At 45.3% G+C, this 14,637-nt stretch overlaps 1 protein-coding gene across 1 annotated transcript in view; it reads right to left on the minus strand.

The window, feature by feature from the left end:
• CCDC57 (coiled-coil domain containing 57) overlaps window positions 1–14,637 on the minus strand; it is a 1,326,425-nt gene that overhangs the window by 409,260 nt on the left and 902,528 nt on the right. Inside the window, exon 17 of the mRNA XM_069655328.1 lies at window positions 5,826–5,959. Coding sequence (XP_069511429.1) covers window positions 5,826–5,959 — 134 coding nt within the window. The remainder of the gene's footprint in view (window positions 1–5,825; window positions 5,960–14,637) is intronic.

Consider the following 14,637-nt stretch of genomic DNA (forward strand, 5'->3'; position numbering starts at 1 on the left):
TTCCAGCATATCGTGATCACTGTTGGGCATTGAGCGGATTTTCATAGTTTTTATTTTTCTATGCAACGTATCGGATACAAACATGTAATCGATAGTGGAACTTTGCCCATCGCGCTGCCATGTGGACTTAGCTGGAATGTCACCCTGCGTGTGACCGTTTAACATCGCGAGCCCTCTCACTTCCATCTCTTCTCTCCATATCTCTGCCAAACGGTTTTTAGAGGAATTCTGAGGTTTGAAGAAATCGATATTTAGATCACCACAAACTATCACTGCGCTTCCACTGCTTGATTCCAGCAACTTATCAAGGATTGCAGTAATTTGGTCGACGAATGGCTGTGAACCAGTCCGTTGATGGTTCCAGTATACATTAATGATATAGATCGCGTCACAAGCATTGGCAGCAGCAGCAGTTTTACGTATCTCGCAGACTTGAATGAATGCAGTGTAATTGACTGAGTTGTGCAGTCGGTAGCCTGATGATCTTTTGATCATTGTTAACAGGCCTGCAACTGGACGGCCCTTCTCGGCTTTAATCGCTGGATTTAGTGCACACTCGTACTCTGGAGCTATTGGTAGTTCGCACATCCAGGTTTCCTGTAGACAAATAAATTGTAGATCTTGTGCCCAATTGTTGTTTAGAAGATGTAAAAAACCGCGTGTGTTCCATGAGGCAAAGGAACATTCCTGCTTGGTAATAATATTTGGGCGTTAGCTGATCGAATGAGCATTCAAGGCCACAGCCATCCATTTCCAGTCTTCCGCCCGTTCGGGTTCCCTTTGATTATTTGTTTGTGGTGGCACGTAATTTCCTGGGCATCTCCCATTTTCAATGGTAATTTTAATTCTCTCAATTGGGAAAATTCGACTCTGCGGGTTCTTTTCTGCCGCCGTAAAGCCTTGGGACGGAAGAGATGGAAACTGGGCCGTGCAAGAGAGATCGATCTGTTCAGGATGGACCTGCCAATTTAATTCTCCTTGAGCTAGTTTTCTCACCTCTTCGTGAGCTTTAGACGTGCATTTCATAGGAAACTGGATATCGCCAAGCTCAGTTATCGTCGCATCTTTATCATTTTCTCGTTGTTCCGGGTTTCTCGCTTTATACGTGTCGAAACCCATTGATACTAGTTCTTCATTCGCCTCCAAGATTATATTTGCGATTAAGTTGGAATTTACATGTAGAATCACCTTATCGGTGCGACGTTCCTCAGAAAATTCGATTATTTTCAAGTCTTTCGACTCCAAAGAGCGAAGTCGGGGTACATAGTGAAGCAGTTTTAACACATTGGTTCTGTTCAAAATTAGTTTATCCTCGCCCTCCAGACGCTCAAGCACTAATTTGATCAGCAATGAGGGTTCTGTTTGTCTAGGAGCATGTGGCGCTGTCTTATTTTTCAGATTTAGTGTCGCCGGGGAGGCCTTATGAAAGACCAGTTTCTGGGATTTCTCTGTAATGGCGTCAAAAACAGGGGACACCTCTGAACAGGATTCTTTTTTTTTGGCAAGTGGCCCAGTTAGATCAGATTTTTGAGACATAAGTAGGCCTTGAAGCCTTTGTCTTTCCCTTTTCGCATGCAAGGTCATGAAAACTGGACTCCTCTGCTCTCTGATTATGTCAGGCTCCTCATTAACCTGTGGCATAATCTCGCAAATTCTATTTTTGGCTACTCGAATGGGGCAAGTTGAAGGAGTTTCACATTGCTATGCTTCCAATTTAGGACAGCTTTGGTTTTCTGGTGCTGGATTCTGAGGGTTATTACTTATGTTTTTACCAGCTAAAGAAGTAACCACTTCTTGAACGGCGCATATGTCATCAGCAGTTTTATTCACCTCATCATCAGGATCGCTGTTATCTTCATAAACTGACATGTTCAAGAGTTCTGTTTGTATGACTAAGTCCTCATCGTTCGACAGACTCTGCGACACCTTGGACTTTAAGTCATCCAATTCGTGATGAGCATTTTGAGTCTCCTTAATAGTATCCGCTAATTTCAAGTTGGTAGTAATGGCCTTGTCAACTATTTGGAACATGTTTAAGTTCCGCAGAAATTTGCGAGCTTCTTTTAGTTGCGATTTGTTTCTGGCAGGCATGTTTTTTTGCTTTTTCAATTGTACGTTACAAGACTTTCTGCCAGCATGTACAGGCGAATGCACTTCGTTGTCTAAGCTTCCGAAGATGGAAAACAAGCCTACAGGCTTTGGAGTTGCCACTTTTGCGAGTTGCAGCTCGGGGGCCAACTCTGGAGTTTTCTGTACTATAGAAGCGCCGGAGGCCATTTGCACGTCCCCTAAAGCTGGATTGAATGCATTTTTTGTTTGCAGAAATGCTGTGTTAAAGGAAATATCAAGAGAAGATGTTTGGCCAACGTTTTTATCCCGAGGTTCACTCACAGTCATTTGTTTTTGCGCCTCCATTTCCAGCGTATATGGTCTGTCTTTCAGTGATTCATGTGAGATGTTAATCACCTCACTTGATACGGCATCAACTGCCTTATCATCCTGGAGGACTTGCTTCAATTGGTGGATTGGTTCTGAACGTAGAGGCGACATCTTAGCCAACGGTGAGGAACTTGCAAATGTATTCACATTAGTGGGCAGGGCTTTACTTCCCGGCTCTTCTGGATTTTCGTCGCCCAGCCGGTCTTCGCTTTTTTTGATAACATGTGATCTGTGAAACAAGGACAAGGCTTCCTTTGCAACCTCAGCGAATAATTTTTTATCAATCATGTCATTCTTTTTTGCCTCTTTTACTGCTGTGATGCCAGCCAAAATTTGATGCGATACATCTTCTTGTTTGTGTCTCTCTATCTCTTGCATTGATTCAAGATGGATCAGTTTTGAATTCAACAAGGCTAGTAACGTAGTGACGTCCTTGACATTGTCGCTCAAGGATTCGTATAACTTAGTAAAGGGTGCCATCGAGATTGCCATTGCCGATGTAAGCGCCATCATGAGATCGCTAGAGGGCACATGAACACAAGGAGCGGTTCGATCTTCTGCTATCTTCCTCTCTGTCTCAGGAGCAAAACGCCTCTCTCTGGCCCATTTCCTCCTTATCTTTGGGAAGGGACGGTCTCCCATCGAGGAATCTGACGTTTCCGAATCATCAGACGTCTCTTCACAAGTTGAACTTTCCCTTACACCGAACTGGGATTTCTTGTTATTAGAGTGACCGCTCGTGTGTGGGATCGGTATTCTTTTCTGGGAATCGACAACGTTACCATCTTGAGATTGAAAAAGGCTCTCAGGCGATTCAGCAGTGCATGCTTTGCTTCTTTTGTAGTTGCTCGATCCCCATATATCACGATTTAATTCGGTGACATTCATACAAGTTCTTTTCTGAGGGGCTTTTGGAGATATTTCGGCTGTTAGGGTAGATACAGATGGCCGTTTACACGATCTAGATTTATTTAAGTTAATCAGATTCTGTAACACGGCCGAGACGACCTCTAGTGAGTTTCTTTTGTCATTGCTCAACGGGGCAGCTTCTTTAACATGGGGTGTAAGCGGGCTCGAATTCTGATGCCAAACGGTCGTCCCACTGGGCTCCTTAAAAGGGCTGTCGTTCAAAGCGTTATTAATGGCAGACCTAGCACTGTCTGTTCCACTGGACAGCCCCGTATGGAACTCGGGGCGAGCAGACGCTGCTGCGTCAGTCACCGCGGCAGCCAGATCTCCCAGGCGCAACACCAGCCCCGGGACGCCCACATTACCCTCCCCACACGTGACCTTGGCTGTCGCTGAAGGCCACGCCCCCCCCGGCCGGCCCACCTGCGTCATCAACGAGCACCGCGGCAGGAGAGTCAGACGCGGCACTGGACCACCAGGCCGCTGCGGCCCCCTCTGTAACCGGGACGCCTCCAGCCGCACCGGCAACAGCCGCCGCGCACATCGCTGGCGGCATGGCGCCACTGCTAGTCGGCTCATCCAGGTTAGATGTGCTCGTATTACTCGACAAATCAAGGTTATTCTTTGCCCCCTTCGCTTCGTTCGAGGATGTTATAACTATGCACCCCTCTTCCTCCACCTGATGCACATGGAGAAATGGGGCGGATAGGGGGGGTGAATTGAGTTCAGCCAACACTGGAGGAGCCAGGGACGATGGCGAGATCTGCTTAATGGGTGCAACCTCGTCCGTGGATTGCACGGGTTCAAACACCTCTTCCAAATGTGTGGCAGCGTTGTCATCAGTTAAGTCAGTATTACCAGATTGCGACCCACAAGAAAAGTATTCACTCACTTTTTTGTTGCTTCTGATGATGTTTGCTTGGGTCATGGTAGTCATTGCTGTTTGTCTTACTTGTGCTCTAGTCCTTCGTGGCACCTTAGACGTATATAGATTTGATGGATCCATTTCTCGGGTAGCAGTTAACCTGTGCGATATCGCCGTACGCCCCTCACCAAACAGCAAACAGTAAGATCCACAGCCCTTCGGTCCTCAGGGCTTAGCGCCACAAGGGTGAAAGAGGCGGCCTTATATACCTTGTGACCAAAGTCAGGTGACCAGGTCAGCTGCTGTTAAAGGTATAGGCACACGCACCTCAACACCCTCTTCTCCTTCTCCTTCCACTCGCCACAGCAAACAGTAAGATCCACAGCCCTTCGGTCCTCAAGGCTTAGCGCCACAAGGGTGAAAGAGGCGGCCTTATATACCTTGTGACCAAAGTCAGGTGACCAGGTCAGCTGCTGTTAAAGGTATAGGCACACGCACCTCAACACCCTCTTCTCCTTCTCCTTCTCCTTCCACTCGCCACAGCAAACAGTAAGATCCACAGCCCTTCGGTCCTCAGGGCTTAGCGCCACAAGGGTGAAAGAGGCGGCCTTATATACCTTGTGACCAAAGTCAGGTGACCAAGTCAGCTGCTGTTAAAGGTATAGGCACACGCACCTCAACACCCTCTTCTCCTTCTCCTTCCACTCGCCACAGCAAACAGTAAGATCCACAGCCCTTCGGTCCTCAGGGCTTAGCGCCACAAGGGTGAAAGAGGCGGCCTTATATACCTTGTGACCAAAGTCAGGTGACCAGGTCAGCTGCTATTAAAGGTATAGGCACACACACCTCAACACCCTCTTCTCCTTCTCCTTCTCCTTCTCCTTCCACTCGCCACAGCAAACAGTAAGATCCACAGCCCTTCGGTCCTCAGGGCTTTAATAAAAACTTATTGGAAAAAAAAAATATTTCCTAATTGGCTGATAATTCGGGGGGGGAATCACTTTGGCAAGGTTCAGCCAGGACTTAAGTGCCACAGCTGTTTCTGGTGTTAACTGCTCACTGATGATTCTGCCCAAAACCTACAAAGAAAAATACAAAAATAAAGGCAGTGCTAACCTGCCTCAAGAAACATTTTCTTGCCAGCAACATACCAGGCCTTACTATTCTTGTCTAAAGAATAAAAGACGTGCAAAAATGGAACCTTGCCCTTGGCTTAGAGCTGCCATGGTCAGAGCAGATCGGCAAAAAAGTTTGTCACTTCCACAAATGGGATCATACTCAGAAAACATTTATTGTTAATGTGTTTGGAAAAAGCAGCCTCAGAATAGGTTTTTTTTCAACTAAAGTGTCACAAATTCCAATACTGAGGGAGGGTACAAGTGAACAAAAGCAGAAGACTGAGGGTCATAGAGATATATGGTTGCAGAAGTACCTGTGGTTTTGAATTAGCATCCTGATGCCTTACTGTGAGTTTTAAGTGAAGGATCTGCATAGGAGGCTTGCTAAGCCTGGCTTCATGGGGTGCATGTTTTACCTTTTCAGACAGGTTCCCCGAGTTCAAGTATCACGGTTCTTAGTGCAGTCTCTATAGTCAAGCTTGTTGAGCTCCTACCTGGGTTGTGAGCTGATACTGAAGATGTTCCAAGGCTGACAGGTGACTTTCTGCTTCGTGGCCCCGATGTACCGGTTGTGAAGTACTGGGCACAGCATGGCTGGATGGCCCTGAGGCAGCAGAGGGTGTAAATCCTACAAAGGGAAAAACAAACTACTTGTGAATCTTTGTTGGTATTTACTACACAGTACATGGTACATGATCTATCGTAGGTACAGAAACCAAGAGTTAAGGTATGGGGAGAATCTCAGAGAAACACCAGGGAAAGCTGGTGAACAGTGGTAGCTAGGCACAGACCTATTGTGCAGTGAGTAAAACGCACGTGTAGAGCGGCAAGATATGCATAGGCGCAACACTAGAGTACAGAGAAACACAGGCAGAATTACAGAAATGAACACAGGCACTGAGCTATAGGTTACAAAGAAAACCATGGGTACAGGGACAGAAAAATAGGCAGGTACATGACTAGAGTAGAACAATAAATGCAGAACTGACAGAGAATGAGCACAAGTAGAGTACAATAAGAAGGTGATTAGAGCTACTACACAATGTAGAGAATAAGCACAGGAACAGAACTACAGTACAACAACAGACACTAAACAAGTGCACAGCAATGTGCACAGGGCAGAACTAGGGCTACACAATTGCATACAGTCACAGCACTAGAGTACAATAATAAGAAAAGGCATATACCGGGGGAACAAGCAGCAAAGACAGGAAGTATGATGATAGTTATCGGTACAGTTCAAACAATGCACCCATAATCAAATGCAGTACAACTATAAACAGAGCCCGAGAACAGTGAGAATCACAGCGTAGAGTACAGTACAACAAGGAGCACAGGTGCAGTGCAGGTGTTGAACAATTCTATTCCTGGTGGGGCTACACAATATTGGTAACGTTTGAAGTCATCAGGAGCAACACTCCACTACCTTTAACATGATATTTATCAAAACAAGGTGTTTCAAGGGGAGACATATATATAGAAACACTTAGGCATCTTAACTGCAAAATCTAGAAAAGGAAAGCTTCCTATTGCCCTGACTTTCATAACCCGTGTAGTGTTGGTAGTGTTGCTCATAACAAAGATTCAACATCTGACAAAACCCAAGGATGGTTATTTTTCAAGGCAACACAAGGCAACCTAAGGTACTATGCCCCACTAACAGAAGGGTGCTAGGTTGGCACTACACAGTAGCGACTGGTGAATTTCTGACGTGGTGGAGGGCATAGCAAAGAAACCTGACAGAATTCATTTTTTTTTAAACCAAGGGTCAAAATTGTGTATTTTACAGCATGTATTTCAGGAACACTGGGGGTAAGTCATAGGAGTTCCAATTGGTTGTGTAAAGGGAGACCTGAAATATTCCAACATATAACAGGTCACTAACAGTTCCAATCTGTCCTGCTCAAAGCAAATCTCAAGGCTTCTCTCAACTCGCGCTGTCACTGTAAAACACAAGTTCATACTGCTTGTATCCAAAGAAAGGCATAAGGCATTTCTCAAGAGCATATTTCCTCTATATATCAGCATAGCCACAGTGAAACACTCCTCAGTTCTACCCCATGCCGTTATCCGTGCCCAGACCGTTCTCCCTGCCCAGGTTCTGCCATGTGTATATCTCAGCTATGCCCCATGAGACTCTCAGTTGCAAGTTATACTGCTACATGGCTCAGCCTGCCCCATTATCTGTTTCCCTGCTCGTGTTCTGCACTATATCACTCGGCCCAGCCCATGTGGTGCCCTTTGTGGATCCCAATGCCCATATCTGCCCCATTAAGTGCTTGGTTCTGGACACTCCTAGCATAGTGCCAATATTCTGCCCCCATGTGACTCCCAGTACCCAAAGCCACCCCAATGTCGCTCTTAGTCCCCAGTTCTGCTCCATGTAGCTTAGTTCCCATATTCTGCCCCCATGCAGACCTTAGTTCAAAGTCTTCCCTCATTTGGCTCTCAGTGTCCACTGTTCTTCCCCACGTGGTTCTCAGTACCCAACATACCCAAACCTGACCCAATGTTACTCAGTGCCCAGTTCAGTCCTGTGTACCTCTCAGTGCCCAGTTCTGCCTGCAATATGGCTCTGTGTCCCAAGTTCTTCGAAATATGGCTTTTAGCACCCAGTCTTGCACCAATGAGACACTCAATGTCCAGTTTTGCCCCATATCTAGTGGTTAGTGAGTCAGTGCCAAGTTCTGTCCCCATATGGCTGCGAGTTCCTAGATCTGCCACATTGCTGCTGTCAGTGCCCACTCGTGCCTCAATGTCAGTTCTGCTCTGATGTGGCTTTCACTGCCCATGTTCTTCCCCATGTGGTTTCTTCTGCCCTCAACGTTGTCCTCTGTGACTTGCCCCCACACCTCAGCATGTACACACAAAGACGCACAGAGAAAGGAATTTGTTTGGAAACCCAAGTGCCATCTTCATGCAAGGCGATTGGGGGCCTCGACAGTGTGAAAATGGACACACTCATCCTATGTGCAGGCCGCCCCTTGCACGGCTTTGTCCCTGCAGGCACTAAGGTGTGTGGTAATGCAAAGCGCCTTATACCAGGTTTAAGAGGGGGAACACCCTGCAGTGAAAGCCACTTGCCACAGATGGAAAAATAATCACTCCAAATTGTTGAGAAGGATCAGGGCTTTTTATTTTTCATTTTGTGGGCCTAAGGGCCACCCCCTCACTCTAATTTGTTTTGTTTTGACCCTTCACCCTAACCCAAGCATCCCTTACCCCATGCCGCAATGCTAATAGGTGGATGGGCTTAAGAAACCAATTTTAAAGTAGGTTTATAGAAAAGGGATAACTTTGTTGAACATTAAGGTACAGACATTTCTAATAGTGCCAATTGTGAACGATTTGACTGATATTTGGCTATTTCAAATATTATTGTTTTTAGTGACTTTGGCAATTGGAAAGATGCATGGAAAATAGAATTTCAAGTTTAATTATTACTTTTCGAATCAAGAGTTGACCAAACTTTATCTAAGAATGTAATGAGCTTACCCACATGCATGGGCGATTAGGTGAAGGGCACCTTAAATGATGTGGTCAAAGTTTGATATATGAACAATTGTACGTCTTTGCTTTTAGGGAATCTGTAAACTGGGATTAAAACCCTGAAGATTGGAACTCACAATTAAACAGCCACCATTGATACCACTTTCTGTATCCATAATGCCTTCAATGTAAAGGTAACATTGTTTTGTGGTATCTACATAGGAGATGTTTTTTAACATTGTTGTTGCATTACAGAATTGTGTATTTCTATATGTTTGGTTTTAAGGGTTCAAATATATTTGGAACATCGCAGGCTGTTGGAAGATTAGTAGCAAATTAAGGGAAACCGATTTGGGTGACATCCAACCATTATCAACAAATTCTAGAAAAAACTGTAAATACCAACAGGCATGTGAAAATAAATATTTTTTTACTTTTTTTTTCCATTGAAGAAACGCTTGCGAATTAGTGACTTGATGGTATACACTCTACGGTGATAATTTTGGGTGATTGAGCACTATGAATCCAATCAAGTAACGTTGGTGGTGGCAACATGACTACAATGGTGGAGGTGGATACCCTAGAGGTATGGTGTGTTAAAGATAAACATTAGAACTTCAGTGCTTAGTGAAAGTCTAATGAATTGCGAATATTAGGAAGATAACAACAAAGGTTTTTTTTTAAATATATTTTTGTTTCTTTCTTACCAGCCCTTCTTTGTTCCTGCACCTGGTTCATACTGTGTTTTTATATGGATTATCAAACGCACATTTTTGCTTGTATTGATGTAGATATACTTTATGTGCGAAGAACGTATATATTATGACTAATGATAATGATGTATTTTTTTAGCATAATGTTAGCCTTAATCTAAATATGTTCATTGGTATTGAAGCCCTGAGGAAAACCTATGACATTAGGTCGAAACACGTGTTGGCGATCTAGTAAAGTGTATCAGAAACCGATTACTACACCAAAGGCTTGTTTTGATAGGCAGATTCTATATAATAATCAGGGTAGTGGTGCTTGCAGTCATTATTTCCTTTGGCGTTTAATTTAGTGACTGTGGGCCTATTTCACTTTGATGACTAATGCAAGCCAACGACCCACACTTGCACAACTATTAAAATTCAATAGTAAGGAGAATAGCATGGTAGGTAGCTGAATGAAGTATTAGACCGTTTCATAGAAACTCAATACAAAACGGGATCTGGGACCTGATACGAAGAAAGAAACTAATAAGGAGAGTCTGGGACCCAACAAGGGGGAATGCCTGCCAGAATAGTGAACCGGGTTTAACCGCAGAGGACAAGAGCAACTGAGAAGGGCCTGGGACCCACAGCCAATGACAAATTGCCACTGGGATCATCATCATAGTCACAGTACCTGGCAGGTTAGTGAACCAGGTAGACTATGAAAATGGTGAACACTGGACATCCTGAAAAGCAGTTTGAAAAAGGCGAGGGGAAAGGAGATATACTTGTTGGTCTTATGAACACTGTGAGGACCAGCCAAGAGAAGGGAGTCATTCTCTTAGCATCCCGAAGAGCTTGAGAAAGGCCAGGGGAAGGGGGACATACCCCTTGGACCTATGGACATTGTGAGCAACAGCCAAGAGAAGGGAGTCATTCTCTTGGCATCCTGAAAAGCTAGAGAAAGACCAGGGGAAGGGAGACATACTCCTTGGTCATGATGAATATTTTGGAAAGAAGGGAAGTGTCCTCTTAGCTTTGAGAAACATCTGTTAAGTTAGGAGGAGAAATACATTTGTCATGGCATTGTGAGAACCATTCAAGACTTTTGTTTTGGTGTTTGGTGGAATACAATCAAACAACCTTTTTTGAGTCTTACATTCCTCGAGATGAACATTTTTTGTTTGCATCACCCAGAACTTTGGAAGAAGGCAGCCACTCTTCTGGACCAAGAAGACCACCCCTCTTTATAGTATAAGGGATGGAATTGGGATTTTGAGACAGGATGGCAAATTCTTTGCTTTAGACTGGTGTCCTGACAATTTCCTTAGTATTAGTTAAGGCAGGGAAACCCCTCTTAGAGCTAGGGTCCGATAGGGTTTTCTCTTATTTGTTTACTAATAAAAATGCATAGCCAAAAGCATGTTGCTTGGGTGTCGGTATCCTACTTGTACAATCTTACAATTCCCATTCCTCTTTAGCAGTTGGTCTCTGTCCCTTGTTCAATCTGCCCCGACTTCCCCTCCCAGGGTGTGTATGTGTGCTGGAAATGCTTAAGTAGGGGGTTAAGTCATGCCAACTTTTCGCATTAGAGTTGGCAGCAAAGCGAACATGGCGTTTCAAGAAGGTAAAGTGCCCAGGCTCCCATTACGGGTTATATTCTTTTTGTGGCATTCAGTCCGGGGAAGAGGGTGGCTTCTCTTCCATCAGTCTTTGGTAGTCTAGTGGAGCCTGTGTTGTGTGTCTCTGTGCTGCATCTGCAAAGGCAGCAGCCAGCATCTCTTCTCAATCTCCACTAGCTGTGTGCTGCTGCGGTCAGTTCACTGTTGGGCTGTTATCATATTCTGCAGCATTTCTTCTTTGTTGCTTTTCTAGGTCCCTTTATCGTCCACGCAGTGCATGGGGTGCAGATTCTGGTTTTCTCGCATAGTCTTTGCTGCTCGCTCTCACACGCTCTCTGACCGCGACTTGTGATTTCTGCAAAAGAGAAGAGATACTGCCACTTGAGAAGAGACTTGTGAGGCAGGACTGCAGCAGACAGTGCACTGCCCACTAACATACTGGCACAAGGGGGGGGCGTCTTTGCACCATCTAAGCTGCCACAGTCCATCTCAGGGGTAGGACTGACTCTGGATATCTTCCTGGTAGGCCTCCCACCTCAGGCTCAGAGGGGTTCTCATCCCCTCTGGACAACGGCAGCGGCAAAGGGTGTGCTAGGGCATCCTTCCACCACATGGAAAAAAAACTTGTCAAACATTTTGCACTAGAGGCCAGGGGAGGGGCAATTTGTACATACAACGCAGATGGGAAAAAAACATCCTAGAAATACTTCAGGCTTTACATTCTGCATAGCCGATAACCAGTTGTATGTTAAAAATGGACAGCATTTTTCAAACACTGCCTGTCTTTATCATTCCCGTCAACCACTTAAAGAGGACCAGGGTGAGTTTTTTTTTGGGTGGACTAAACACAAACATGAGCCAATCTCCAGTGAACTCTAAACAGAACTTGAAGCATTCCTTTCTTTTATCAGGAACACTAGCACATATAGGTTTGGCTAGGAGGTTGGGTGAGTTAGCCTTCAATAACCATTAAATTCTCACATTGCGTCCCGACAGAAACCCTTTCAGTAATGGCATTCAATTCATGAAAACCCACCAGTTGCCACTCTCATATGTGAAATGAGGAAACAAGACTCTCCTCCTTCAGCAGCCACATCAGCTACTAAGCACGGTGGGTGTGAGGGACAGATGTTCTTGCACATGAAATGGTGTTGGTGCCTGCCCCGATCCCGCTGGATATCCCTTCCAGGCTGAGAGGGCACAGCACATTACCTATCCCAAAACAAGATTGCTCCAATTATTACTCGTGGAGTGGACCCGCCAGTAACAGCCAGCTAGGTGGTTGGAAATGCAAGACTAGAATAAAACGCAACATGTACCGATGTGTGCATAGTTTTCATATTTTTATTAAGTCACTCCAAAAACTGTATAATAAACACTTGCTCTCTGACAAGTACATTTATTGTGTTTCATGTTTTTCCTCAAGGTTCATTTAACATGGGTGGAGGCCACACATTAGTGCTAATTTTACTGGGGATCCAACTTACCCGTCATTTAGGGAGGTGAGGCCGTTTCCATTCTACTGGTGGACATGTGGTACTGTGGGATTGAAATCCAGCGTAAGAACACAGGTATCTTACAGTGTGCACCTCTCCTGTAACATGTGTATAGCCCCTTCATTTTCCACACATTCATGAGGGCATTACACATGAGCTGAAGTCACACTAGGCTTCCCTCTTTTGGGACTGAGGGGCATTATGGACCAAGGATGCCCACACCTGTGTGAAGCTACCCAGAGGAGGATACAATGATTCTCCAGAGCCCCATCATGTTTGCCTGAGCATCATGCTTCCAAAGATCAGGGGTTGATGCAGCACAGCCTCGACCTTGTAGCCAGCAACTTTAAAAGAGTAAGACGGTTATGTTAAATGTTAAAGGTATTTGTACCGCGCACCGTCACCAACGGAATTGGTCCCCAGGCGCTCTGGCGAATCTGCAAATGATAAGGTAACGTGGGGTGGGTTAGTAAGGTGAAGAGGGAGTAGGATAGTGAGAGGAGTGGTGTTCTGTTGGCAGCTTCAACTCGGTATACACCAGATGCGGAGCTTTGGTGCGGGTATTGGATCGGTGACAGGCCGCGTGTGCTGTTGGTCCGGCTTATGTGTTGTTGCTGTCTTGTGAAGTGCGTGCGGCTTGTTGTGCGAGAGATGGTTGTGTGAGTTTTTGAGTGAGATAAGTATGCAGAGTTTGCGCTTATATTGGTTAGTGGGTTACCTGACCTTTGGCATGTTGGCATTTGCAGTTCTGTCCCAGTGTGGCACCCATTGACCCTCACAACTATCTGGATGCGGCACGGGCCAATGTTTAGAATTCTATCTGGGTGTGGGCAAGCTAGCATTTACAGTCCCATCCAGATGCGGCGCAAGCTAGCGTCCAGAAATCTGTCCAGGTGTGGGCATGCTATCACTAGCAACCCTATCTGGATGCTATGCAGGCTGGTGTTCACAATTCCAAGTGTGGCACACACCAACATTCAAGTTTCATCTGGGCGCAGGCTTGCTATCCTTCAATCAATCTCATCTAGATGCGACGCAGGCCAATGTCCACAACTCTAGGTGTGGCCTGTGCTGGTCTTCAGGTTTCGCATAGGTGCGGGCATGCTAACGTTTGAAGTCCTATCTAGATGCGACGCAGGCTAATATTCAGAAATCTATCTAGGTGTGGGCATGTTGGCATTCAGGTTTCACTTAGGTGCGGGCATGCAAACATACATGGTCCTATCTAGATGCGATGCAGGCTAATATTCTAAATTCTATCTAAATGTAGGCATGCTAATATTCATAATTCTATCTGAGGGCAGGCATGCTAGCATTCAAAGTCCCCTCTAGATGCGACGCAGGCCAATGTGCACAATTCCATCAAGTGTGGCCATGCTAATATTCTCAATTCTATCTAAATGCGTCTGCCGGTCTGGATATGGTGCGTCCGGTACGTGCGAGTAGGTGAGTCACTTGAGGGCTTTCGTCTGGGTCTAAGTATGTGATCAGTCTCTGGAGTCTTCCTTTTGTGGCTATTTTCCATGGTATCTTATGCTCTGTCGAGTGGTTAGTTCTTTGGTTTGAGTGTTTGTCCAGATTGAGAGTGGCCGGGATTGGAGTTATTTTCATTGTTGTTTTAATGTCTGTGTATTCTGGTGCGTCTCAGTTGTGGTTACCCTGTGAAGAGTCATGATTTGAGGAGTTTCCTGAATGCTAGGTGGTTTGTTGTGTTCCATATATTCTTAGGTAGGTCATTCCAGGTTTTGGGTGCCTGGTTGGAAAAAGACGATCCTCCGAGTTTTTTTCTGTTGTAGGGTTTTGGTTCCAGGCGTATGTCAGTGCTTGATCTTAGTGTTCTTGTCGGTTAATGTAGGCGTAGTTTGTCGCTTAGGAATCCTGCACTTTGTTTGTGTATTGCTCTGTGCGTGATGCACATGGACTTGATCTTTATTCAGTGTTTTAGTGGTAGCCAGTGTAGTATTTTTAGCGCGAGTGTGATGTGTTCTCTTCAGGGTAGCTTGAGGA

The sequence above is a fragment of the Ambystoma mexicanum genome, chromosome 3q (assembly GCF_040938575.1).
Source record: "Ambystoma mexicanum isolate Mex_15411 chromosome 3q, UKY_AmexF1_1, whole genome shotgun sequence".
Lineage (NCBI taxonomy): Eukaryota > Metazoa > Chordata > Amphibia > Caudata > Ambystomatidae > Ambystoma > Ambystoma mexicanum.